The sequence below is a fragment of the Mytilus edulis genome, chromosome 8 (genome assembly GCF_963676685.1).
Source record: "Mytilus edulis chromosome 8, xbMytEdul2.2, whole genome shotgun sequence".
Classification (NCBI taxonomy): domain Eukaryota; kingdom Metazoa; phylum Mollusca; class Bivalvia; order Mytilida; family Mytilidae; genus Mytilus; species Mytilus edulis.
In genome coordinates, this window is record NC_092351.1 from 43,260,709 (window position 1) to 43,288,512 (window position 27,804).

Sequence of the window (27,804 nt, forward strand, 5' to 3'; positions counted from 1 at the left end):
CTATATTTGAATCAATCATACCCCATAAATTCTCTTCACGCACGTAGAATTGAAAGTTTCCGATGGACGAGAATGAAGCTGATAGAACAATTAATATTCAACTATACAACAGCTCTGTATAAGTTAAACATTACATGGATTGATTTTATAGGGTGAATGATTGGATTATCAATAGCATATTTCAAGTCACTCTATAACAAAGAGATTTTATTTCACACTCATTATTGGACCTGGATTGAGCGATCAAACTATTTTGTGAGTAATTATACCTTAATTTATAAGTTTTAAGCTTTTTAAATATATACGGTATATGTTTGTGCTTTTTAAATATATACTGTATATGTTTGTGCTTTTTAAATATATACTGTATATTTTGGTGCTTTTTTAAATATATATTTAATAATTGTATAGGTTTCAGCTTTTTAAATGTATATTGAATATTTGTAGAGTTTCAGCTTTTTATGTGTATATTGTAAATTTGAATAGGTTTCAGCTATTTAAATGTATACTGCGATGGTTTCAGCTTTTTAAATTTGTATTGGTGTAGTATGCAATGTTTTGGAGACTAGGATAACATAGTCATATAAATTATATAGAGAAATACAAACTTTGATTAAATCAAAGCTAGTAAATCTATTTGACACTTAAATATGAGCTATTTTGCCTAAGCTAATAAGAAAGGAGTAGTCTTTTAATTTAAATGAACAATAAAGTTATGCGTAAGACTATGTTTATAAAAAAACTTTTTTTCCAGAAAATCAACATATTTGCATGTAAATAGTCCTTTAATGTTGTACCGTTGATATTGCCGATACGTTCACACGGATCACAAATTAACCCGACTCCTTTTTTCTCCCCCCTCCCAAAAAAAAAAATAATCGAAACAAAAGAAATTAGAACTTTATTGAATAAGGTATCAAATCTGTCTGCAAATCAAAAATAAGTACAATGAAACATATAGAAACTTTATTTGTATAAAGATCATTTGTTTCAGTGATGTACATAAACCGTTGTTGTAGCCGTTTTCAGACAAACAGTCTATTAGTTCTTTGTTTTGCTGTTTCATAAAAGTTTTTTTAATTCTTTTAACACAATATGCAACCAGTTATATTAAAGATTTTTACAATAAAATCTTTTTTTTTTGTAATTTGGTACGGGGTTTTCAAGGTCAGGAAATCCATATGTGAGATGTCAATGACTTATTTTACATGATTGTACTACAATAAGAACGACCAACCTTTATTTCAAGTCACTTTTCTTGAAATGACAGATAGTTTGTCCCCTGCAGTTTCGTGTAATATTCTCATTATAAGAATCTAAATTCGACTTATCACATTAATGAAGATCAAAGAGCTCTATTTATTATCCAATCGTTGATTAAATCAACAAAGATCTCTTGTTTTGTCACTTCGAATGACTATCATCATACATATGTTTCCGGTAAAATGACATACAATTACGTATCATAGAGACGAAAATGAAATAATATATGTTCATGTACATTTGTTAACAAGACATGCTTGAACAAACGTATGGTAGTCAAAACTTTTGAAGATCAACCTTATTATTTTTTTTCTATTAGTTATAAATGTTCCATATTGAGATACTTCATTCTAATCCGTTTTGAAAATATACTATTTTCATCAGTAAATTGTAGTCTGGAGATCAGATAAAAATATATAATTTAATGTTTTTTGTGTAAATTTTGCTTGTTTATACTCAATCAGCCAAATAAAGGTTGAAACTTATTCAGTTAATACTCAGTTAATTAGACAGTTTTGGCCTAGTGATACATTTGGGTTTGATACCAAAAACATTTCTATATGAGCGTCACTGATGAGTCTGATGTAGACGACACGCGCGTCTCGCGTACTAAATTATAATCCTGGTTCATTTGATAACTATTCTATTTGTTTTGGCTCAAAAGTTTTTGGTCTCCTGCATATGTGGTGAAGGTTTTTCTAGAAACACCTTTTGTGTGCATTGAAATTGATATTATACGCGTAATATGCAGTATTTCATAATAATCAGGTTTTGATCCAAAAACAAATGTTTGCTGCATTTAACAGAATTAGCAACACGAAGGGTATAACAAGTAAACTCGACAAGAAATGCTTAGGTTGTTGGAGACCCTTTGATTACTCCGGTTAATGATTAGGTTCGTATTGCTCTGTTTACGTTGTCCACGTCATAATCTGACCAAAAGTTTGCCTGATTTATCAATTCTAAAAAAGCAGGCAATGCCATGAAGTTGAGTTTAAATTGAAAATATAATCCTTATTTTTAATTATCGTTTTGTGATTTTATATAAAATAGTCACATTTGTTCACACCAAAAATTTAATTCAGGTAACTTGGGGATCTTTCGCCATCTTGGATTTTAATATAGCAGAAAGGGGTTGACCTAGTTTTAATTAAATAAGCATCGTTCGAAACAGCCGTGCAATTATTTTGTCGTCTAAAACATTTGAATTAAATGAAGAACATTTAATTTATCTGACTTATCTTATAAAAACAATATTCTGCATTGATTTATTATCTTTACATGTTTTAAGCTTCTGAGATATATAGGGATATAACTCGGATAGTCTGATTTTATCAGGACATGTACCGTTATGTTTGTCTATATTGAATTATAGCGAAAGTCAATCTATGATTTGTTAACTGTGTTACTACACACATAAGATTACCTCAAGTTTACTTTAATTCTTTTATGAATATTTTGTAAGAGTTATTTTTGTCTACGTTTGAAAATGTCTGTACCAGGTCAGGAATTTGACAGTGGTTGTCTTTTCGTTTGATGTATTTTATCATTTGATTTTGCCATTTGATTAGGGACTTCCGTTTTGAATTTTCTTTGGAGTTCAGTATTTTTGTGATTTTACTTTTTTCATATATCTAAATTTGTGGAGAGGTCGGATCACTTTGACCAGAGGTAAGCAACTGAAAGACTTAATACCCCATCCTTTTCATATATTTTGATAAAACCACATACATAACATATCAGTTTTTTGTTCACAAACATAAATATATGGAGATTTTCCAAATATCTGATATATTTACGATTGTAGTTTTAATCATATTTAAGTAACAAAAATCGGTATTATTGTTCCCCTTCCCTCACCGTTACTCCCGAGGTGGCTCGGGCGTATTCGAAGTTTCTATCAGAATTGCCGTATTTTTGGTTATTTTATTCTTTAAAGAAAATGAATCAAATTGGTCGAAAAAAAATAGGGGGTCACGGACCATTTAAGCTCAAAATTTTACTTTTAAACAGGTATGTAAAAGGGACCATTTTTCAATGAAATGATAGGGGAAATAGAGGTGTTGACATATTTTTTTCGGAATATCAAAAAAACGTTCTATGACAATTGTTCCAAATCTGTAATTTGAAAAGCTGGAATACAGCTTCAAAGAATGAGCCAATAAAAAACATAGGTCACCGATAAGGGAAAAATATATTTTGCCTTACAACCCAAATTTTGGCGGGAAAATGGTAAAAATGGATGAAATGTCATTTTGACCCTTTAAAAAATACCGATAATAACGAAAATATTCTATTAGTCACATAACTACAATGATTTAATATTTCTAATCAATCAAAATATTAAAAAAAATTACGACAAATACTTTTGTAATTCATGCGTGAAATTATGCGCAGTCGAATAGTCCCGAGCCACCTTAAGCCGTAATTAAATTTGACGGACAACACGAATGGTCATTTTTAACCTTTTCCGGTAATGTCATAGATGGCATTTAGAACTGTGGCAAGGGGCAATTAAGATCGCATTTTATGACATTTACTATTTTCTGAATGCCAAATAATGTCTTTCCATCAATGTAGTAAATCATCATTTTTGCTGAAAAGTAATGACCATCGTATTAAATTGATCTCAAGAGATTTTTTTTTTTTATTAGTTATCACAAACCTTAATAATTTACATATATTTAAACAGAAAATGGGTCTATTAATAAAGATTAATTGACCATATTTCAAATCTGATTTTGTATTGTCTAGACAATCGACGGGCTGCAAATAGGAGCTAGGTTAAGCTAAGTAAAACATGTTTAATCTACCATTTTCTACACAAAGAAATACTTATACTAAGTCAGGGATATGACAGTTGTTTTTCTAATCGTTTGATGTGTTTTGGGGCATTTGATTTTTCCATTTATAAGGGATTTACCGTTTTGAATTCTTCTTAGAGTTCGGTATTTTTGTTATTTGAATTTGTGCAGTATGAAATGTTCTATGGCATCAACATTAAGGCTTAGTAATGAAATTCTAAGTAGTCTTATTGTTTCACTTATTGGTTATTTTGAGGAACTCATACATGATTGGAAAATGAAATACAATTAAAGTTAATTTACACATTATCATTATTATAAAAATACGGTACTCATTAACACTCCTATGTTATCACATTGACCTATTTTATCCATTTGATTTGCCCATCCAATATTGCCAACACAATGGAACTGTAATACACAACAGTCATACAGGTGGGATGTTTAGCTAGCTATAACATCAGGATTAACCTACAATTTTCGTCGGGAAAGAGCGGTATAAAATCAAGTTATATGATAGTTGGTTTCTATTTGTTCCGTTGTTTGATCATTTCTATAGCGTTTGATTTTTTCTTATGGAATTCCTTTATTTGATTTTTGTTGGAGTAATATTAAATTACAAACATTTTTATGATATATTCAGTCTATTTCCATACATACTGGCAACCGCAAGTGGTTATCTTGAATGTAAAATGACAAAGGACATGTAGTTTAAAACGATAAAGTGCCATTGATTTTAATCTAAAAATGAATTCCAAGCCGTCTGAGAAATTCTATCACACCTGATGGGAAAAATAGCTTTTTTCGTTAAAAAGGAACAGACAAATATGAACATTACCCCAAAACTCATCATTTCAAATATTTATTAAGTTATCTTTTGCTTGAAATTGACATTCTCGTTTGAAAGATATATTCTTGTATCTTCCCTTGCCATCATACGATAATAAAGAAAATCACACATATTAAAGTTATATTCTACTGTGCCATTTTTAATGAGTGTGCAGATGTAGCAAATAAAACCAAGGAAAAAAAATGATCCGTTTCTTAACCCTGCTGACAATTAATGGAGTAAGTCGCCTTTTCACATTTTTTGTTTTAGTCCGCTGGGTAATTACAATATAAAATGACTTTTCAATTTCAAACATTAAACCTTTAGGGGAATCTTTTTACGTTTATTAGTCCATTAAACATACAATGTATTTTAAAAGGTGTAATTAAGGTTTCAGATGGTTCTACTTTTACATGTTGTAATGTAATCAGATTAAAAAAATCATAATGTTACATGTTTTATTTCAAACATAAAACATTTAATCTGCGAGAGAGCTACACAGCTTGATTTTTTGTATTTACTTGGCAATCAATTAAGATAAATTAAACATCCCCTTTTATGGAGAAAGAGCATCTCGCTATAACCAATGTTGTTTTAGAATTTGTCTCTATGTTTTCGCTGGAAATATATTCTGAACCGTTTGATTGGTTAAGAATTGCTCATAGATTGACGTCAAATAGTTATCAAATGTACCAGGATTATAATTTAATACGCCAGACGCGCGTTTCGTCTACGCAAGACTAATCAGTAACGCTCAGATCAAAATAGTTATAAAGCCAAACAAATACAAAGTTGAAGAGCATTGAGGACCCAAAATTCCCAAAAGTTGTGCCAAATACGGCGTAGGTAACCATGCAAAAACAAATTACGTAAAGTACTACTAGATAAAAGATAACAAATATTTTACAGCAAAAATACATAAAAAATAGTAAAGACACACCACTTGTATAACATTTTTAACTCTGAACTATCTAGACAAATAAACTATTATAATCAATGCAGTGTACATGTGGAGATAGAACAGTGTATTTCTGACAAACAGAAATATCGTATTTTGGTAGTATAGTGGCATAATCCATTCCACTTGGGTATACAATACATACATATCTTCATTTTTATCAAAAGTTGACATACAACGCTATGATATTCACACTACGAAATTATCTTAACAATTCCCCTGTGACAAATAAGGTCTTTGAAATAACATTATAGTTTTATAAAGAATAAAACATATCTGAAAAAAAGCCAAATTATATTTCTTGTCTTTTGATGTAAAATTTCTATATCAATACGAAAGTTAATTTCACTTTCCAATATTCTCATTTTTATTAAAACATCGTTTTGGTTATCAGAAAATTGCCATAGTTTCAATTGTCATGACAGGACAAGATTATCCTTTAACAGCTATTCTATCTATCAATTATTTAATGAACGTCCATTAAAATAGAGTACTTGATGAAACATGGTAAATATTTTTCTTTTATTACTGTTCTCTTATTAATGAATTCAATATCCATCAATATTTGTACAACGCGAATATTTATTTTACACTTGATACTACAACGGTAACGTAGATATTATTAATTCAATCAATGTTTTAAATCTGCGGTACCTTTCAATTTTCATTTTGTTATTATCAATGATGCATGCTAATAATTACTATCTGATTGTGTTATATGAAGCGATATTTTTTTACTCTAAAGCGCTGCATACAAATGTATTTTAAATTTACATTGGTTTAGGGATAGACAATTAACAGCTGATGTTTGAAAGCATCTATTGAAAGGGACAAAGGTTAACACTCCTTCGAGTTTAGTTACAACATAGGTTTTTGATGCTGAAACATGAAAATATTTCAGAAGAACGTGAAAAATGAAAGAGGTCTTCTTCAAACTCATGTCATGTACTTATTCATAATTTAATCTTAGATGCATGATTTTATTTAATCATTAGTTGTTATTGGCTTTGAACTAGCTGTAAATAACTGCGAGTACTCTCAGTTCATTATTTAACTCTTTGTGTTGTTGGAAAATACAAGTACCTGAACACGTTCACTCTGGTTTTTTTAGTTAGATGTATTCATATCTGTATCCACATGATGAGTTAAGCCTTTTTCAACTGATTTTTATAGTTTGTTCTTATTTTGTGCTGTTACACAACTGTCCACTGTTGGGGAGAGGGTTGGGATCCCGCTTACATTTTTAACCTCGCTAATTCTGTACGTATGTGTCTGTACCAAATCAGGAGCCTGTAATTCAGTGGATGTCGTTTGTTGATGTGTTACATATTTGTTTTTCGATAATTTTTGTACATACATAAAACAGTTAGTTTTCTCGTTTGAATTGTTTTACATTTGATATTTCGGGGCATTTAATAGCCAACTATGCGGTATGGGCTTCGCTCATTGTTGAAGGCCGTACGGTGACCTATTGTTGTTAATCTCTGTTTCATTTGTTCTCTAGTGGAGAGTTGTCTCATTGGCAATCATACCAAATCTTCTTTTTATATCATGTTCACTGTAAAATGTCCTTACTTTGTTTTATAGAAATGGCCAATTGCATGTGTTTGTTATTACATTGATATCATTAGTAATTATAACTAAGAATACCCATACTGACAACTGTGTTATATATGGATGAAAATGCCCCCATGTTCATCTGATCATCCTTGTTCCCGTTTTAACCTGACCTCCGTATATATCAGTAAAACAACTACATGGATAACTTTGTACATCTAGAAATGATTGTTTCAATATCAGTTATCTAAAATAAATAACAAATTACTTTAAAACGGAATGTCCCTTAACAAATTCAATGTTCAAACACATCAAACGAATTGAAAACAATAGTAATATTTCTGACTTGGTAAGGTATTTTAACATTGCAATATAAATGGGAGGTTTGGCTAGCTATAAGACAAGTTTCAGTAACCATTTTTTTATTTTTAAACAATAATACATGTAACAACTCTAATAAAAAAAAATTAAGAATAATAAACAATTTTTTTTCTAAATGAGAACATGCCTGTAACAAGACAGGAATAAGACAGTTGTTATCCATTCGTTTGATATGTTTGAGTAGAAACTTTCCTTTTTTAACCTTCCTCAGTGGTCGGTATTTTTGTTAATTTACTATTTCCTTATGCTTAACATGGTGAATTAAATATGATTTTATAGCTAACTAAATCTCTCACTTGTATGACAATCGCATACAATTTCATTACATTGATAAAAGTCTGCGATCAAAAAAGAAAAACGGCCGTAACAAGGCCATTAATCAGGGAAACGTCATTTTGTTAATCTTTTGAGCATCTACCTTCTATAAAGGGAATGTTGAATGAATGTCATTTACATTTCACGTAAGCACAGACTTATACAAGAAGACCATTACAATATTTTTTAATTATGCAGAAGATTGCATACATTCAAGCTAATCATAATTATTGTATGTGATCTATTCTTTTTTTTACAACAGTGTCGAGTTTGCATGAAAGCGACGATAACCGTATTGATGATAAAAAGTAAGCACTTTTTTCGAAACTGTGATATGATTTAAGAGTAATACAGCATAGAAACAATTAAAAATTCCACGCATTGATATCAAAATTCAAAGAATGCTATAAAGTTAATCCCTAGGAGAATCAACATCCTTTTCTATCTACTGCTGCATGTATTAATGGTACAATACAATGAATCGCTCTCAAATTTGATCTAGTAAAATTACATGAAATACCAAATTTAATTGGAACCCTTAATTGTTTCACGGAAGGTGGCATTTCTACTCAGCTTGAATTTTTTTTATTCAATAATTTTTTTGAGGATGAATATAATTTGTCAATATTGAAAATATAAACTGATATTTAAGTTGTAAATCAAGTTATCATCTGATATCTTAAAAAAAGAAGGATGTATGCTCAACTATTATATTTTCAAGTTTGTCGAAGTTCGAATTTCAATTGTTAAGTGGACACACACTCGGCTATGAGTTTTTTCCATTGCAAAAAAAACAAGTACCTACGTGCAGATATGTTTATGTTGGTTTATCATTTCAGAAAACCACTTGAGTTAGTAGGTGCACTTTTCACATCATACCTCTAAACAGAAGGCTTTGTTATTTGAGTTTTAAGATTAAAATAAAAATTAATTGTTTGCGCGTAATTCATCAATTTAGATATGTTATTGCTATACATTTTGTTATGGAGTATTTTACTACTGAGAAATTTAAAATTCACCATGTATAATGAAAATTGTTACGTTTGGCAAGGAATATAGATTTAACTTTGTAAAATCATGAATAAAGTTAAAGAAAATATTAAGCAGACCTTTTACTTTTTGTCTTTCCTTGTCACTAAACTCATCATAGATATCAGTATTCAAATTTTGTATTTGTGCCAGATGCGCGTTTTGTCTACAAAAGACTCAGTGACGCTAAAATAAAAAAAGCTAAAAAGGCCAAATAAAGTCCAAAGGTGAAAGGCTTTGAAGACCAAAATTTCTACAAGTTTTTTCAAATACAGCTAAGGTAATCTATTCCTGGGGTAGAAAAACCTAAGTATTTAAAAAATGCAAAGTTTTGTAAAACAAGTTTAAACCCACCATTTTTTTTCTTAAAATGTCCTGTACAAAATCAGGAAAAGGGCAGTTGTTATCTTATATTTCGTTTCTGCGTGTGTTGCATTGTCGTTTTTTTTTTGTTGCACTTCAGTGTTTCTGTTGTTTGGTTGTTTTCCTCTTATAGTTGATATGTTTACCTCAGTTAGTTTATAACCCGGATTTGATTTCTATCAATCGATTAATGACTTTTGAACAGCGGTATACTACTGTTACCTTTATTTGTATACATTTAATGTATAATTATAATTATATCAATGACAATTCAAGTTAACAAAGAAGTACTGATTACTGGGCTTGTGATACCCTTGGGGAATAAAAACTTCACCAGCAGTGGCATCTTCCCAGAAGTTGTAAATAAACTCATCACAGATTACCAGGATTGAAATTGTATTACTTGTTCACGCTTAAATATTTCATTGTTATTGAGTTCAAGTACATTATAAATATATCTGCATTTCGTGTTTTAGTTAGGAAGTTTTAATTTGAATAAAGAAAAAAAAACACAGGTTTTTGTCACGTAGAAAATAATACATTATGGTCGACACTGTATATTCCCATTTAAAAAAAATATAGTAGTTTAATTAATGGTGTTTGCGTGGGTTAGTGAATGATGTATTTTCGCTTTTGCAATCCTTCATTCATTCAATTGAGGTAAATCTTAAATAATACAATTTGAGTACATTCGAACTTGCACAAAACATTTCGTAATGTCTGTTCAGGCAAGAATTTAAAAACGAATCAGCGGTATAGCTAAAAGAGAGATATGACAATATGATTAAACGGATATTCTTTGCGGTGGTGTTGCAGACTTATTTAAAAAACAATGTACGTCTTTTTAGCCTAAAACTGATAGTTAGACATTTGATTTCTTTGATCGACACTAGGCATAGAGGCTATAAGTGTTTATGGAAGTTAGACACTTAAATATAATTATGTATCGTGATGCGGAAACAGATACTGTTGTTTTATTGATGTATGCCCTATTTCCTTTTCCATAGATGTAATTGTGAACTGCTGATCATTTCGCAGAAAAATAATAAGAATTATCAAAATAAATGATCTATTAAAACACACCTATAATGGTTATTTGAAAAGATATTGTATTTAACTAACTGGTTTGAAAAACCACACTTCTAACAGTAAACGCAAACTAAAGAAAGTGCCATGGTTTTATTTCATTTTGAATATTTACCGTTTGTGACAGCTTACAAATATTGACAGCTTATTGTTAAACAGCAAGTACATTTTAATTACAAAACGCGTATTTCAAACAAGAGCATTTACCTGAATTCAAATGCAAAACTAGCTGCATGTCATCAATTCTCTTTCATTTTGAATTTATACATAGATTAGCTCACAGGTGATGAGCCTGTACGGAAAATAGGTTCTTACCCCTTTTATATGAACTGGACATTGACTGTTTATATGTTACCAATTTTTAAATCTCTTAAATCGATAAAAATAGGCAATTATTATACATCAGTTTCTATATAAAATAAGTACTAAATATTTTCAAATTGCAAGCGTTGAACTATTTGACCGGTTAATAGTTTCCTGCTATTTGACATCGATGAAACTATTTGACCGCAAGCGTCATTAAGTGTCGTGGAATTTCAAATACACTTACGGGATTGGAAAATTTAGAAAAATCCGCAGGAAAATTTTTCCTATTTTGTCTAGGTTTGACGTCAGTTCAGGACGTAGAAGCCTTATCATTTCCGAATATTTATGAAGTTAACGTTAAACATTAGGGTTGTGTTTTTGCTTTTTATAGAACAAAAGTGTATTTTCCCCCGCCATTTATTGTTTGTTGTTTTCTTTGATATAATAAAACACTTACTGACTCAACAATATACGTTAAACAGTAAGTTTATTGTCACGTACCTCGGATACAAATATTAACGTCGGCCACGCCCCATGGCAATAGTTACACCTAGGTGACAATCAACTTATTATTCCATTCGTACCAAGTCAATTTGTATACACAGTAATACATAGCTGTTCAACAGTCATCAATCGATTTAGTAAAAAACAATCCGGTCTAAAAACCAACACCGAGGATAACAAATCTACTGTAATAATAAAACAAAGGAAAACAGAAAGACTGAATTGAAATAAAAACCAACGCTAACATACAACATAAAAACGGACTGTTTGATAATAACTGCCATATACCTTACTTGATACAGGTCATTTGAAGAAAATAATGGTGGGTAAAGCCTGCATGGCTGGCCAAACTTCCCACCTATATGGCAGTATTTAAAAAAATACCGCGACAGGAATACCATAAACATAACCACATGAATCTGAGGACTAAAAAATACATAATTAACGATATAAAAGCACATTAAAACATGTGAATAACAGCATTACAGCGGACATCTCCCATGTATTTACGACATTACACCAGGACACCACATTAATAAACTGTACGTTACACAATTGTAATCACGCCACAAAAAGTTAACATTTTTGGAACGTTTATTTTATTACAGGTAAATTTGTAAAACAATGCAAAATAGAATTGAGATTGAGTTTTTTTTGGTGTTATTGTACGTATTTCTAATCATGATAAGAATATTAAAATGGAATTATGTTTCAATGTATCAAACAGATATAAACAAAAAAGAGGAAATCGCATGAAGTCAATAAGTAGCAAGTTCAACAGAATAAGAGTCTCCTCTTATTTTAGCAATAATAGACTTTAGAAATCAGGCTCAGTAAAAACGTATAAAAATAAATTTGGTAAAACTAAGTAAAATTTTTGTACAGTATCTTTATACCAAATCATGTTAATTTTTGTGTTAAATGAAGATAGAGATTCAGTCTTGTTTTATTTTTTCTGCCATGTCACTTTTATAAGATATCATTAAAAAGGGAGCGAAATATACCAGAGGGACATTCAAACTCATGGATTAAAATAAAGTGAAAACAACATGGCTAAAACAAACATAAATATTATGATTTATATTTATTTAAATTAAATATAGTAATCAATCTCACTAAAGAGAGACTGCTTGTTCACATCGTCATGTCTTTTTTTATTAATACACTTTTTGTTATAAGAGTTCACTTTAAGAATTTACCATGCTACAGTACAAGTATAGATACTATATTTCTTTCTATATGAAATAGTAATACCTGATGACGATTTAAAGGATGGTGATTGAGAAATTTGATAGCTGTTTCAATATGACATCTTCTCTTTTGTTGTGTATACTTTTAATTTACCAACGCTTTTTCTTGAAATATTGAGTATTACCAAATAACCACGGGAAATTATAACATAATTAGAAAGACAAAATGAAACAAAGGATGGTTATTTTGCTTCGCGATCTTCGAGTGCTTTATGTTTGAAATTGTGTATTAAATGTGTTAAAAAATTGCAAAATGAAATTACATGATATTCGATATTTTCTTTTTCTATGTATCAAACATTTCATCACTTTACAAGTCCTTCAAACAATAAGATAAGGAAAATAAAAATGTATTTAGTTTCATTACGAATATTATACGAATACCCCCTTATATATTTGAAGATCTGTTTATGTAAGCTCAAACCAAAAGATAAGGTTTAAAATTCAACATTCAAAACAGGTTATAGTATCATAAAACTATATATCTCATTACAAAATGAAATTAAAGTTAAACCTAATCTGTTGTTACTAATCTACTATTATAAATTAGAATAGTACGTATATAAGTTGTGACCCCATCAATTCCGCCTATTTATGTCAAAATGAAGTATACAATTACCAATATAATGGAATTGCATGCGACTGTCTTACAAGTGATATAAATCCAGGTTTACTCAAAAATTTCTACATACAAAAGTGCCTGTACCAAATCAAGAACTTACTATTTGTTATCAATGCGTTTGATGTGTTTAATCTTTTCATTTTGCCATTTGATTAGCGACTTTCCATTTTCAATTTTCCTCGATGTTCGGTATTTTTGTTATTTATCCCCTTTCAACTAGTAAACGGAATGTATGCAAAGAAAAGAGGGACGAAAGACACCAAAGGGACAGTCAAACTCGTAAATCTAAAACAAACTGACAACGCCATGGCTAAAAATGAAAAAGACAAACAGAAAAACAATAGTACACATGACACAACATAGAAAACTAAAGAATAAACAACACGAACCCCACCAAAAACTAGGGGTGATCTCAGGTGCTCCGGAAGGGTAAGCAGATCCTGCTCCACATGCGGCACCCGTCGTGTTGCTTATGTGATTACAAATCCGGTAAATAGTCTAATTCGGTAGGTCAAATTCATGAAAGGGAAGGGGATTGTAGTGACGACGTAAGGAACATATCCGATATCATTTGTGAAACGGTTATTCCATAACGGTCAACCAACTCGTGATGGCGTCCGTAAAATTTACGAAGGGATGATTTCAACTTCACCATTTGGAACTCTTGGTTTAATAGCTTCCTTGTGAGCAGTAACCCTCTATCAAGAAAATCATGATAGGAAATGCAAGCACGGGAATATCGTATCAATTGGGAGATATATACCCCGTATGCAGGTGCTGCTGGAATGTTGCTACTTAGAAATGGAAAGTTCACAATTGGAAAGCTGAAATCATCTCTTTTGTCGTAAAGTTTTGTCTTCAACCGACCCTCATTGTCAATTTCTAGATGTAAGTCAAGATATGAAGCCGACTTAACTGTATCTGTAGTATCCTTTATCTCCAATTCGATGGGATAGATGCGATCCACATAGTCACCAAATTTTGAATTGTTTAGTGAAAGAACGTCATCTATATAGCGGAAAGTAGAGTTAAAGGATATTGCTAACTTCTTATCTTTCTTCCTAAGAAGTTCCTGCATGAAGTCAGCCTCATAATAATAAAGAAACAAGTCAGCAAGTAGAGGGGCACAGTTTGTTCCCATTGGGATGCCGACAGTCTGTTGAAAAACACGTCCTCCGAACGTAACAAATATGATTGAATGATGATATATAACACTCGATTTATCAGTACCATAAGTGAAAGTACCAATTTAATATTACAAATTGTTCGAATTTATCATGACATTGTTTAATGTGAAATTCTGCTGTCTTTTTGTTTTTGACCCAATTTTCACAACACTGTAGTCACAGTACTGTTACAAAAGTAACGAAACATGCCAGATTCAGCACATTTGTTGTTGATTTACAAAATATACCCTGTTTTGTGTTGAACATTATGTGAAGAAACAGTTTATGAAGTTAAATACACAACACATTCATGGAACGTAATTACATCCAAATACTAGAACAAACCGTTTATTTATTTATTAATGATCACAACAGATCAAAATACACGTGTTTGAGATCAAGGGCACATAGACATAATTTTAGGGAAAACTGGATCAACTAAAAGAGTAAAAAGGATGTTGACATCGAAATTTGTAGTTTCAGAATACAACTAGATTTCTGTGAAAATAGTTTGTGAACTGTCATTTTTTCTGTAGAGCTAGCTCAAAGTACGTTGATTTTGTTGAATGAGGAATACTGCTTTCTCAAAAGTTGCTACGACATGGCTATAAATCAATTAAATTTAGGTCATCAGTAAAGAAATTTTACGGTCGCCATCATGAACTGATTGACCGTTATGACAAAAGTGTGTCAGAAATCATATCTTATATTCTTCCTCAGTCATAATTACCTTCCATCATTACCGAACTGAAAAAGAAAAAAACACGACGGGTGCCGTATACGGTGTACGAATTAAATTCTTATCCTTCTGGAGCACCTCATTTCAGTCCCGGTTTTTGATGGAGTTCGTGTTGTTTCTTATCTATTATTTGTAACTGTTGATAATATGTCTTTTGGTTTTATGGGTCTTTGTTTACTCCTTGGTTTTGATTGTTATTGTCTTTCGTGCCTTAATTCTCTAGGTCGTGGTGATGTCTGTCCTTTTCAATTAAATGTTTTTGTATTCTATTTTGTATCATCTTGGCTATTCTAACATTTGTATTTCCCTTCGTAATGAATAAGAACTTAATGTTAATGACAATATGCAACAATGGTTCCACAATATTGATTACCAATAAGAATTAGTTCCATTTCTACAATTAATTTTCTGTTTGAAAAAACTAGAAACATAAAACAATCCAGTTTTAAAGGTTATATAAATAATAAAAAAAAGGAAAATAGAAATTTATTTTGTTTTATTACAAAAATTTAACGATACCCATTTGTACATTTGACGATCTGTTAATGTAAGCTGCAGCCAAAAGATAAGGTTTAAAACAATATTCTGATTGAGCATGCATAACATGTAGTGGTATCATAAAATTAAATATCTCATTTCGATATGAAATTAAAATATTGCGTTAATGAAGAATCTTTTTTGAAGAGAAATTTTCAATGTTTCTTTTATCTTCATTGTTGCCAACAAAATTCTGTTGAATGTGTTATACCTGTTCATTTTATGATAGACATGCTTTTTGAAATAATTTTGTCTCCCTTTTCGACTGTGTGCAAAGTTATGCTTTTTTGTCGCATTGCGAGCCCGTGAAGTATTTGCAATAGCAATGCTGCCAAAAAGCCGTTAAACGCAATCTTTATTATACAAACCTAATAATGAAACAATCGATTACTGCACTTTTTTCTAATTCTCCCATGACTGTAGAAGTTCATAAAAGACAACATGCTTATATTTTGGCTTGCCAACCATGCGAAGATAATCAACACAAACAATTAATTAAATAATATGCCATGCTATGCTGATAGGTTGTAAGTTTCATTGGATTGCAGACTCATTGTTAAAAACTTATCATAAATATCAGGCTAATAATGTTTAAGACAAACGCATTTTTGTAATAAAAAGACTCATCAATCACTAGAAACAAATTTAAAGATCAAATAAATAGAAAATATCATATGGCTTTTTCGATATCCAATACGTATTTAATTCGAGACACCAAGTTAATCCCAAGAGCTCTACTCGAGATGATTATATTATATGAGGATTGATACGGTGTGTGATCTTGACAAAAAGCCATATCATATGCACTTTATGAAAAACAGATACCTCACGTAGATGTTTTTCCTGTGACATGACGTCATACAGATAGGGAGGTTTCAAATGGCATCATGCATATTATAGGTTTGACATGACGTCATAAAGATTAGGGGTCTCACAAAGCCTTTACAGCAGTGACTGCAGTCGATGATGTGACGTCATACAGATTAACGGTGTGATAAAGCCTCTGTAACTGTGCTGATATCGATATCATCACGGGTGGCTGATACAGCACGCTTACCAATGATTGTATTACACACACAATTTATCTGTATTTACTACTAAGTATATAAAGTAAGAAGTTGACAAGCTGGTATGCTGGACTAGTATAAGGTATATTGATAAGAGCAGAAAGGGCAATTTGTTGTTGAATAAAAATTCAAAAAAAGAAGTTGACAAGCATTTCAGAAAGGTTTGGTAAAATACAGCTGATGTTCTCAAGTCCTGGGTAAGAACACACTTTTCAATAAATAATCAATTAGGGAACTTTTGTTACGCGAAGAAGCGTCCAACCTCCTAATTTAGTACATCGGATTTACTCGTATCTCCGTTCTGTTTTGAGGTCAGACGAACATGGCAGGAGCTATATGAATAAAAGTAATCTTGATAATTAATAATGATAATGTAATGAAATATATGTTTGTTTAAAGGTTAACACTTAAAAAGAAAACAATACACAACGGAATTTAACATATATAAATATGAAAACGATAATTACTGAATGATACTTCAGGCAAGATAGCGCCTGACCCGGAAAGTTTTACTACAGTATCAATTGACCTTACCATACAACCTTTCACCTTTGAAAAATATTGTATATTTAGTATAATTATATCAAAGAAACCGTGATACGAGGTCTGATTAAAGTGAGACGCAGAACGCCCCGAGTATCAGTCTTGTCGATTTACAAATTTGACCAGTAGTATATTTGGAAGGAAAAGAAGTCTTTCAAGGAAACACGTTTTGCTTTAAGATTGTAATGTCTACAGTCACACATCGACTTATTCTAATTATATCCTTTTGGAGAGGAATGAAATAGTCTTCTCGAAATGTAAAACTTTATCCTCCACAGATATACTATGTTTCAAGGAAGAAAGGAAAATAATCTGAATGAATTATACAGGCTCTTCTATTATTTCCTTAATGTATTAGTAAAAGATCAAGCAAGATCAAGTGTCTACAATACGGAAACGATATGCCAGTTTCCAATATCAACAGATTTAGAAAATAATATGTTAAGCTATTACATGTAATCAATCTAGAGTTAGAATTGAAAGTCATACCGAATAACCTAAAACATATTTTTTAGATTTAAAATTATAAATGACATTTCCTGTCACACCTATGGTTGAAAAGGTTAATCTAAATAAGGCAACAGTAGTATACCGCTGTTCGAAAATAATAAATTAATAGAAAAGAACAAATCCGGGTTACAAACTAAAACTGAGGGAAACGCATTAAATATAAGAAGAGAACAACGACACAACATTAAAATGTAACACACACAGAAACGAACTAAGCATTTAACAAAAATCGATTAGAAAAACAAATATAACATCAAGACTAAAAAACATGAATTTGGGATAGAAAAGTACCGTAACACGTTTTATAGTAATGTGAATTCACACTCAAATATAAAAAGAAACAAACGACACAACAGAAACACAACATTAAAATGTAGCACACACAGAAACGAACTATTATATAACAATGGCCTTCTTCCAGACTTGGTACAGGACATTTTTTTAAGAAAAAAATGGTGGGTTGAACCTGGTTTTGTGGCACTTAATAGCTGTCATTTGCTGCATTTAATACGATGACGTGATAGACATAAGAGACGTATTTTACAGAGGAAAATAAACAACATTTATCCATGCATATAAATAATTGTATTACATCTTCAGGAAGGCAAACGGACATATCTACTGTGCCTCGACACATAAAATCTGCATTAACGTTTAATTAATTTCGGGTCAACAATTTCCCATTATTATTTCATTAATGGAAGTTTAAAATCAAATCACTTCTCCCACCAAAAATTACAGCAAAACCACTTTTGAACGTTCGATTCTTACTTACACAATCAGTTAACACTTGGTTATATTTAGGCGATATTCTATTTTAGGCCGTGTTCACACCAAACGACGTGTACAGTAAAAACAATTAATTTAATGTTATGTACACTGGTTTCACATTGAATTTGTTCACATCTATACACCGGGTTTAGTTACATGTGCATAAGTTTTGTTCACACTTATAAACTATATATCATTTAAATGTTCATTACATAGAATCGAATTAAAATTTCTTGGACAACTTTTCTAGCAGTGATGAAAGCCATTTTGATGATTTGCACATATTTCATAGATACTAAACATGTCTCAATTACCAGAAGCGGATACAGGCATTTTTAAAATGTACGGGGCTTCAAACATTGGTCGTCCAAAAAAGGGGGTTCCAACCCCCGGAACCTGCCTCCAATCTGAATCCATAACTTATTACACAATAAATCGCGTAGGCTGAAGCAGTGTGTTTACAAACGAAGAAGGAGAATTAAGATGTTAAGGGTGTTTATGTAATGCATTTATGAGTGAATCGTTGATTGAGTTAAGGCCAGTGGATAATATTTCTGTATACGTACAGTCAATTCGGTAAGACATTTTCTTCTGAATTTGTTTTCGACAATGATGATGCTTTTAGTCTGGATTAGGGATTAAGGGAAAAACCATTCAATTTAAAAAAGGGGGGTTGTTTTTTTTTACATAAAAAATATTCTGATTCTAAAATTGATGAAAAAATATTCTATTCATTGAGAAAATAAAATCTGAATCCAGATTTTCCCTATACCTTAAGCTTATAGTGTTAATTTTTGAACAAATTATTTGATTGATAGCTTTGGAAAAATAAATAAAATTCTTCGTGCTATGCGTGAAAAAAATTCTGTTGTCGAACATAAAAACCATAACCCCCTTCATGGTTAAATGGTTGCTCCCATATAAAACTTGAAAGTTTTTTTTTATATAAAAAAAAATAACATTATATTGAGTTTAGACAAATAATTCAGTGAAGTAACTACATAAAAAATTGTTATAAATATCAATATTATTCAAAAAACGTTTTTTTCTAAAAAAAAATACATGGTAAAATGCATGTTTTAATACCTTGTTTCGTGTGCACTAAAACTACACAAGGCATACGTTGACTATTGACTGCATGTAGACAAAACATGATTTAAACTACATGTAAATACTGAGTCTTATCAATGGGTACGTAATTGTGTTTACTTTACGTGTTAATTACACTCACACAACACCGATTTAGGAAAATGAGAACACGGCTTGAGTTACGTAAACAAATGTCTAAAATGCCGCTAGTTTGACGTACCAAGATTGGTTGGTTTTCCGGGATTGTTAATATTGTTTATATTGTGTTTCATATCATCTTAAAGCTTGGATGATCCTACATCTTTTCTTTAAAATGTATTGCATTAAAAGGGCGTTTTGTTATAACTTAAATATGCTTTTGCACAATCATAAATCAAATAAAGATGTATTAACATTATTACAAAAAAAACATTTACCACACCTTTAACGTCAAGTGATAATTAAATGCAGGACATAATACTTATCAAAGGTACCAAGCTTATAGTTTAATACTCTAGACGCGTGTTTCATCCACATGAGACCCATCAGTGACGCTAAGATCAAAATAGTTAGATAGCCAAACAAGTACAAAGTTCAAGAGCATATGACCTTAAATTTCAAAAAGTTGTGCTAAATACCGCGAAGGTAATTTATGCCTGAGATAAGAATTTCATAAGTTTATCTAATAATTTAGACTCAAGCAAACATTACCATATGAATGATATTCATGTCCACACCGAAGTGCTGACTACTTGGCTGGTGATACCTTCGACGAGACGTCCACCATCAGTGGCATCGACCTAGTGGTGCGAATAGTTATCAAATCTACTAGGCTTATAATTTAATACGCCAGACGAGCGTTTCGTCTATAAAAGATTCATTAGTGACGCTCAGATCAAAATAGTAAGAAAGCCAAACAAGTACAAAGTTGAAAAGCATTGAGACCCAAAAATTCCAAAACGTTGTGCAAAATACGGCTAAGGTAAGCTACACCTAGGCTAAGAATATCCTTAATTTTTTTTCGAATAATTCATATTTTAGCAAACAGTAAACTTATAAAATTAACCGTACAATATATAACCTGTATGAAAATTAAAGATTTTGTAGATCGGTGATAGGTTTTGATTTGGCTTTATCAAATTTATCATTTTTCAAATCTTTTTGAGCCTTTTTTTTTTTCTTCTCCGGATTATAACTTATATCATATGTGAACAAATCTCAGTAGTTTTTGCTTCACGTGATATTGCTCTTTATCCATCTAGTGTAGGTGGTTTGAAATGTTTACTGTGATAACATCTGTATTTGTGCAAGTTTGTAAGCCATAAACACGTGTAATCAGCCTTGGTTCTTGAATAAAATTCATGTAAAAGCAATAGTTTTTCAGGATTTTCAATAAAAATGATCATGTACAATGACCAAGTGTGTGCTGTAATTACGTAAAACACGTATAATTTCATTACTCAGCACATTGTATGTCAAATAAATTGCTGTTTTTAGCTTAATTGATAATGGTGTTAAAAGTTTAGCGTTTGCATACTTGTCAGAAGGAAGCTATAATTCTGTTTAGCGTGGGCTTTCCACAAAAATATTTAAAAAAAAAACGTTATTTACATTGTAAGTTTCTAATTACATTTAAAACCTTCATTCATGACTGTTGATGATCTGCAAGTGTTTTTGGCGAATAAAACGTTCAAGGAAGATCCTCCATATCATAAATCTTCCAATTAATTTTAAGTTTTGAAGGCTTAACTAAATTTGTTGTGATTATATGCCGTCTGAAAATTAGATTTTGTTGATTAAACAATGTTCGCCTTCCATTTTACTTGCGTTGTTGGTTTTAATCATGTGTAAGTCTTCATAATTGAATGCAGAAAAGGTTAAAAGAGAAAGTAGTTTTGAATCCAAGCAACTGAGTGTCATTATGTCAATGTACAGGCTTATTAAAATAGCTAAGACATGGGCATCCCCAGAAATGACTGCATTTTATTTCTTGCTCTTTGCTAAAGCTTCGATCATTATGTTTTTACCAGTGATGACCACTCCATACCTATTGACCGCAAATATACAGACAAGTTTCATTAAACTGTCAGTTTAATTACCTCCAGCAGATTTAAACTCGCACACCAGTCTTGACGTTTGTTAGTCATCGTATGTTATTTTCTCACCAATATTCGACGGACATTGTGAACAGAACAATTCCGGGAGGGTTAGCAAAATACTCAATTTTGTTGTTTAACCGAAGCACATGGTTATTCCAAAAATTATGTATAATAATTTAGTTAGCAAAATATGAATAGTATGAATATCAAACAGTTGGAAAATTAAAAGAAATCTTACTATGGTTAACGATTACTATAATGATATCTGCCACCAACCGTGACCATGAAGCCTGATTATCAATAAAATAATTTAGTTGACAAAACATCAACACATTATACTTCATATGCATCCCAGGTAAAAGTGAATCTTAGTGTTGTTCAAATACATATTATTAGAAGTTGGAGCTAAATATTTCAGAAAGTTATAGCTAAATATTTCAGAAAAGTTATACGTTTTAAATGGACAAATTAAACCCATTACATATTGTTTTAGATTATTCATAATTTCTTCATATACTATTTAATGTATGACTGTATTTTTTTATGCCTTTGAAGAAATAACATCAACAATGTGGTGCACACTGAATAACCCGTGTGGCGGATTATTTTAGAGTGTGCACCACATTTTTAATGTTATTTCGAAAAGACAGAAAATCATGTAAAAACGTTGATGACGTCACGATTAGATGACAAAACTATGTATATGAGATGATAGACAAAACACTGTCAGCCAATCAGAAGACGCGTTACATCCTAAATTAAATTATCGATTAAATGAGCAGTTCCCGAATTCATGTATTTTCAACAAGGTGTGTTCTTTTTCTAATATTCAACTGACGATAAGGTTAGAACTTCCCATACATATAACGTATCATTTTAATTTGTGAGTGTTTTATAGTCACATGAACTTTTAGTTTAACGCTCCAAACGGAATCTTATGCATTTAATAGTTCTAATGCTTGGTAAACAGAATTCATTTTCATGTTGATCTATATGAACGCAGTCAAAAATAAGACGTTCCATTGGTTGGTTTTAAAATCATTAAAACTTAACTAGATAGATATGAGAAGATTTGGTATGAGTGCCAGTGAGATAACTCTCCATCCATGTAACAATTTATAAAAATAAACCATTATAGGTCAAGGTACGGCCTTTAACACGGAGCCTTGGTTCACACCGAACAGCAAGCTTTTAAGGGCCCCACAAATTACAAGTGTTAAACCATTCAAACGGGAAAACTAACGGTCTAATCTATATAAAAACGTGAAACGAGAAACACGTATGAACTACATAAACAGACGACAACTACTGTACATTATACTCCTGACTTAGTACAGGTGCAAACATTTGCAGCGGGAGTAAACGTTTAAATGGTACCAAACCTTCATCCTTTTCTGAAAAAATAGTATAACATCACAACATAGTAAAAAACACTATAAAATATCCATTGGAAGGCTCAATCAAAAAACGCAAATTAACACAGAATGAACGAATAAATTTAATCTGTGATACTTGAATGCAAATGCATAGTTGATACAAAATTGTAAGAGATAAATAATAAAGGTTAAGATTAAACAAACAGGTTTGAACAAAGTCAAAGTATGATACCACTGTGAAATGTTGAACAATATTTAGAAAATCATCACTTTTGAAAAAACCTGCGTCATATTATAATATATCATGTCGGTACTCTGTGGTCATTGTATTCATGTTACTTGGTTTTTGTGTGTGTGTCCGGTACCGATCTACTGCAATAGCAACTTGAAACTGTTTTAACAAGTTCAAGGAGGTGTTTATAATTTACGACCATATTTTATGTATTCTAATACGTGGCATTAGAATGGAGATAACTGTATTGTATTTTAAATTTGACCATCGAAAAACTTGATTTTACTGTCGCAAATATCCATTTACCTATCTCCGCTCCGCGTCGCTAGAAAAACTCAATTTGCGACAGTAAAATCGACGTTTTACGAAGGCCAAGCTTAAAAAACAATACAGATATCTCCTACTTCAGTGACGAAAAAGACGTCTGATACATGACTTTTTGTCATATGTACAAAATACCTTATCATGAGATCAAATAAACATTTTTTCGGGGCAAGTATTTGTAGCGATGAACAGTCTCGCCAAATAAACGATTATATCTTACATCTTTTTTTGGCATTTTATAAAATCATATCTAACAGGTCCTTGTGAACATAAAAATATGCTGTTTTCTAGAATTAATTTCATGATAGCTAAATATTCGTGATTTGTTAATTGTAACTTTGTAGTTTTTATGTAATGTAGCTTTTATTTATGACCCACGCTACTATTTAAACATTATTACTGCTTGCAGAATTATAGATATTGGGCCTGTCAACCCCCACACATAGGAGAGACACTTAATTTGTATATACAGATATCAGTGTGCTTTATTTTGTTATTTGGAATTGTAGTATACTGTCTTCATTATAAACACCATCACTCGTCAGGTATACATCGTAGACATATGATGATTTCCAGTGAACAAAGCGACACAACTCATTACAAGACTATTATGTTTTCTTGTTTCGATCTTTTTTTTTTATAAATAGCCATGAGAAAAAATGGAAAACAATAATGAAGTGGACATTTCCTGGTTCTAATATAAAAATGAATAAACTTGATGGTTTTAATAGTCATTTCATTTTGTATTTTTGTATTTTTGCAGAATCTTCAGAGAAAAATGGTGAACATTTGTTACTGCAGTATTATATGGACTATTATTTTTTCCAGTAAGTATATAAAATTTTACAAAGAAGTAATGACAGTAAAACATACAATTGCCTTATCCATTGAATAACAAACGTATGACAAATGTAAAGGGTCTTATACTTTGATTTGATTGCTCTTAATTAACTATATTGTACAATTTTGTGTACCGATGTATCGATTGCACCAGTAAGTAAATACATAGGATACTGCTATTAATTTAATAAATGATGTCAACATATTAAATAATGATTTTAAATATATAATTGTGAAGAACATGCCTTTAAAAGAGGGACGAAAGATACCAAAGGGACAGTCAAACTCATAAATCTAAAACAAACTGACAACGCCATGGCTAAAAATGAAAAAGACAAACAGAAAAACAATAGTACACATGACACAACATAGAAAACTAAAGAATAAACAACATGAACCACACCAAAAACTAGGGGTGATCTCAGAGTTAAGATTTAAGAGTCATGACTATAATCAAGAAAAAATCATACTTCGATGAGCATTCTTTAAATTAAGCGACACATAAACATATGCATCATACTTAACCCATAACAGGGGCGTTGTGGCTCATTTTCATTCAATAAAAAGATAATATGTCGATCGGACTAGAGCTAGCATGTGAAAAACTGCTAGTAGTCCTTTGTTAATTAATGTAATTTGTTGGCGTTTTTGCCTATTATCTTTGAAATTATGAACAAAAGATAGAATCTTCAAATAACAAATGTAATGATCTGCTACTCAGCAAAAATATTTATATACAAATTAAACAACGCGCTGATTATTCGGTCCAATTTGAATTATGTTTTACATGTACATCACTATAATATGTTTAAAAGACATTGCGCTGATAATGGGGATTTGTATGGTTGTTTTTGAAAGCAAAGCAGGAGATGCCCACACTGTTCATGCATCCGGTCTCGACCTTTTTGGGATTCATGCAATTCTTTCAGTCGAGTTCGTAACCTAGACATCTTTTTTGTGTTGCAGTTCTAGTTATATCAGCAATGGCAGATTATCTGGATGACGAAAGCTTTGGTTTGGCTGATAATCCAAGCTGGTTGGAAAATTCCGAGCCTGAAGAGAGTAACGGTAATTTGATAAATCCAGAAGAAGACCAAATCATTGTCGATAGAAGAGGATTTAACAGATACTTGTCAAAGCATAAAGGTGTTATTCCATACTACTTGCATAGAGACGGTATTAATTATGGCGGTCGCCCGGGTCCAGCCTCAACACGTCTCTGGGGAAGTCGTTTATACGGAATGTCAAGGAGGAGACCAAGTTTTAGACTCGTGTCTGTCAATAGCCGAAGTGGACCTTTTGGTGTTAAAAAATGAGTAATTGGTGTGCGCATGCCTGAAAGCGAAACAGGGATCTATATAAAAGTTTATTTGATGTGAAGTTTGTCAATGGATTATATTTTAAATTGTGCATTGAAACATCTTGTGTTTCTTTAAGTAAATATATTTATAAATATAATTTCCTGCTTTATAGCGATTTGTTTTGTCATGACATGTCACTTCATTCCTTAATGAAGCCATACTCATTATATTTCTGATCTGAAGAATGAGGTTTTTATTTGTATTGCCATTTTGTAAATCGTTTGACATAAAGTTAAAAAATAGTAGACTAATTTTTTCTCTCAGCATTTCATACAACTTAGATGAATAATTGTAAATGAGAATTTTGCAAACTGAAGGTATGGTGAATAATGGAATGCCATTTATTTCTTAATAGGAATTAATTGATAACAATCTAATTCAAATAATTTATGTATTTTGTTAAAATTTTATGTGTATTATAATACGCAGAGTTGGGCACTACATCAAATGAAATCAAATCATGCTTATGCTTTCAGATGTGTTACCGTAGGAAAGATTGTTCACATTAAATTAAACCATTTTTTGGCAGTATTGCTCTCGTAATCCGAAACAGTTGAAGATGACAGAAAACCCCCGTTATGTAACTTTAAATAAAACATCTGTTAAACGTTCGCGTAGTAGTCTTATTAAACATCTTTAGATATTTCATGTATAGCTTTAGGTATTTATTTACAACTTTTATGTACTCCTATCTCATGTTTAGTAATTCTGCAAATACCTCTATGCAGTATGTCTAAAAATTGTCAACTATATTAATACTGTTAAATAAAATATGTGAAAGAAATTATTATCGTATCTTTCATCTGTGCAGGTGTAACCGATCCTTTAAGATTTGAAATACACATTATTTATAATATAATCTCATCAGTATTTTGGGACCATATAGTTCGTTGTTATACTGTGTTACATACATTTTTATCAGTCTGAACATGTATTTTCAAAAATAAAAAAGTCCAAAATCAACATTTTATGCGCAGTCGGCAATTTCGTAAACTATATGAATACAATTCTAAATATGACAAGTTAGAAGACCTTTCTACTTCATACTTTGTATAGAGTTATTATATGTTACATAATGTGATACGAGGTTTCCATCTGTCATATGACAATTAACATGGTTCAGTGGGTGTATTTTTTTTTAGATGTAAATCATTGTACTTATTATTATAAGACAAATATGCGAAAGTTACCTAAGGGACATTGTAAATCGAAATTAAACAGTCAACGCCATGGCTAAAATGAAAACAGACAAACAGACAACATAGAATTCTAGGAGACTGAGCAACATGAACTCCATTAAAAACGGAAGAAGATCTCATGTGCTCCGAAAGGGTAAGCATATCCTGCTCCATATGTGGCACCAATAGTGTTGCTCATGTTCGTACAAACCCGGTATTTAGTATAGTTTGGTAGGTCATATTCGGGAAAAGGGGACGGGATTGTAGATACGATATCAAAAATATATCTTTTATTATCTGTGAAACGGATATTCGATAACGGTGAGCAAACTCATGATGACATCCATAAACGTTATGAAGGGATAATTTTAGCAACGCTATGTGGAAGTTTTTGTTTTTATAGCTCCCTTGTACATGTTGTAAGCAGCAACAATCTATCCAGAAAATGATGATAGGAAATACAAGCCCAAGAATACCGTATCATTTGAAAGATATATACTCGCTATTCCGGCACTGCTGGAATGTTGCTACATAGAAATGGACAGTTATACACTGGGAAGGTAAATAATCACTTTTGTTGAAAAGTTTTGTTTTCAGCCGACCCTAATGGTCAATTTCTAGATGTAAGTCAAGATATGAGGCAGATTTTACTGTATCTGGTGTATCCTTTATGAATGAATTTTACTGTTTAAATTAGTGTGAACAAGTCAATATCTTAGATAAAAT

General features: G+C 31.2%; 1 protein-coding gene across 1 annotated transcript; it reads left to right on the forward strand.

The window, feature by feature from the left end:
* On the forward strand, positions 1-26,684 carry LOC139485629 (uncharacterized). The gene is made up of 3 exons (XM_071270248.1): positions 1-255; positions 24,463-24,526; positions 25,506-26,684. Exons 1-3 carry the CDS (start codon positions 157-159, stop codon positions 25,853-25,855), a joined length of 513 nt encoding a protein of 170 aa, XP_071126349.1. The 5' UTR covers positions 1-156; the 3' UTR covers positions 25,856-26,684.
* The last annotated feature ends 1,120 nt before the right edge of the window (positions 26,685-27,804 follow it).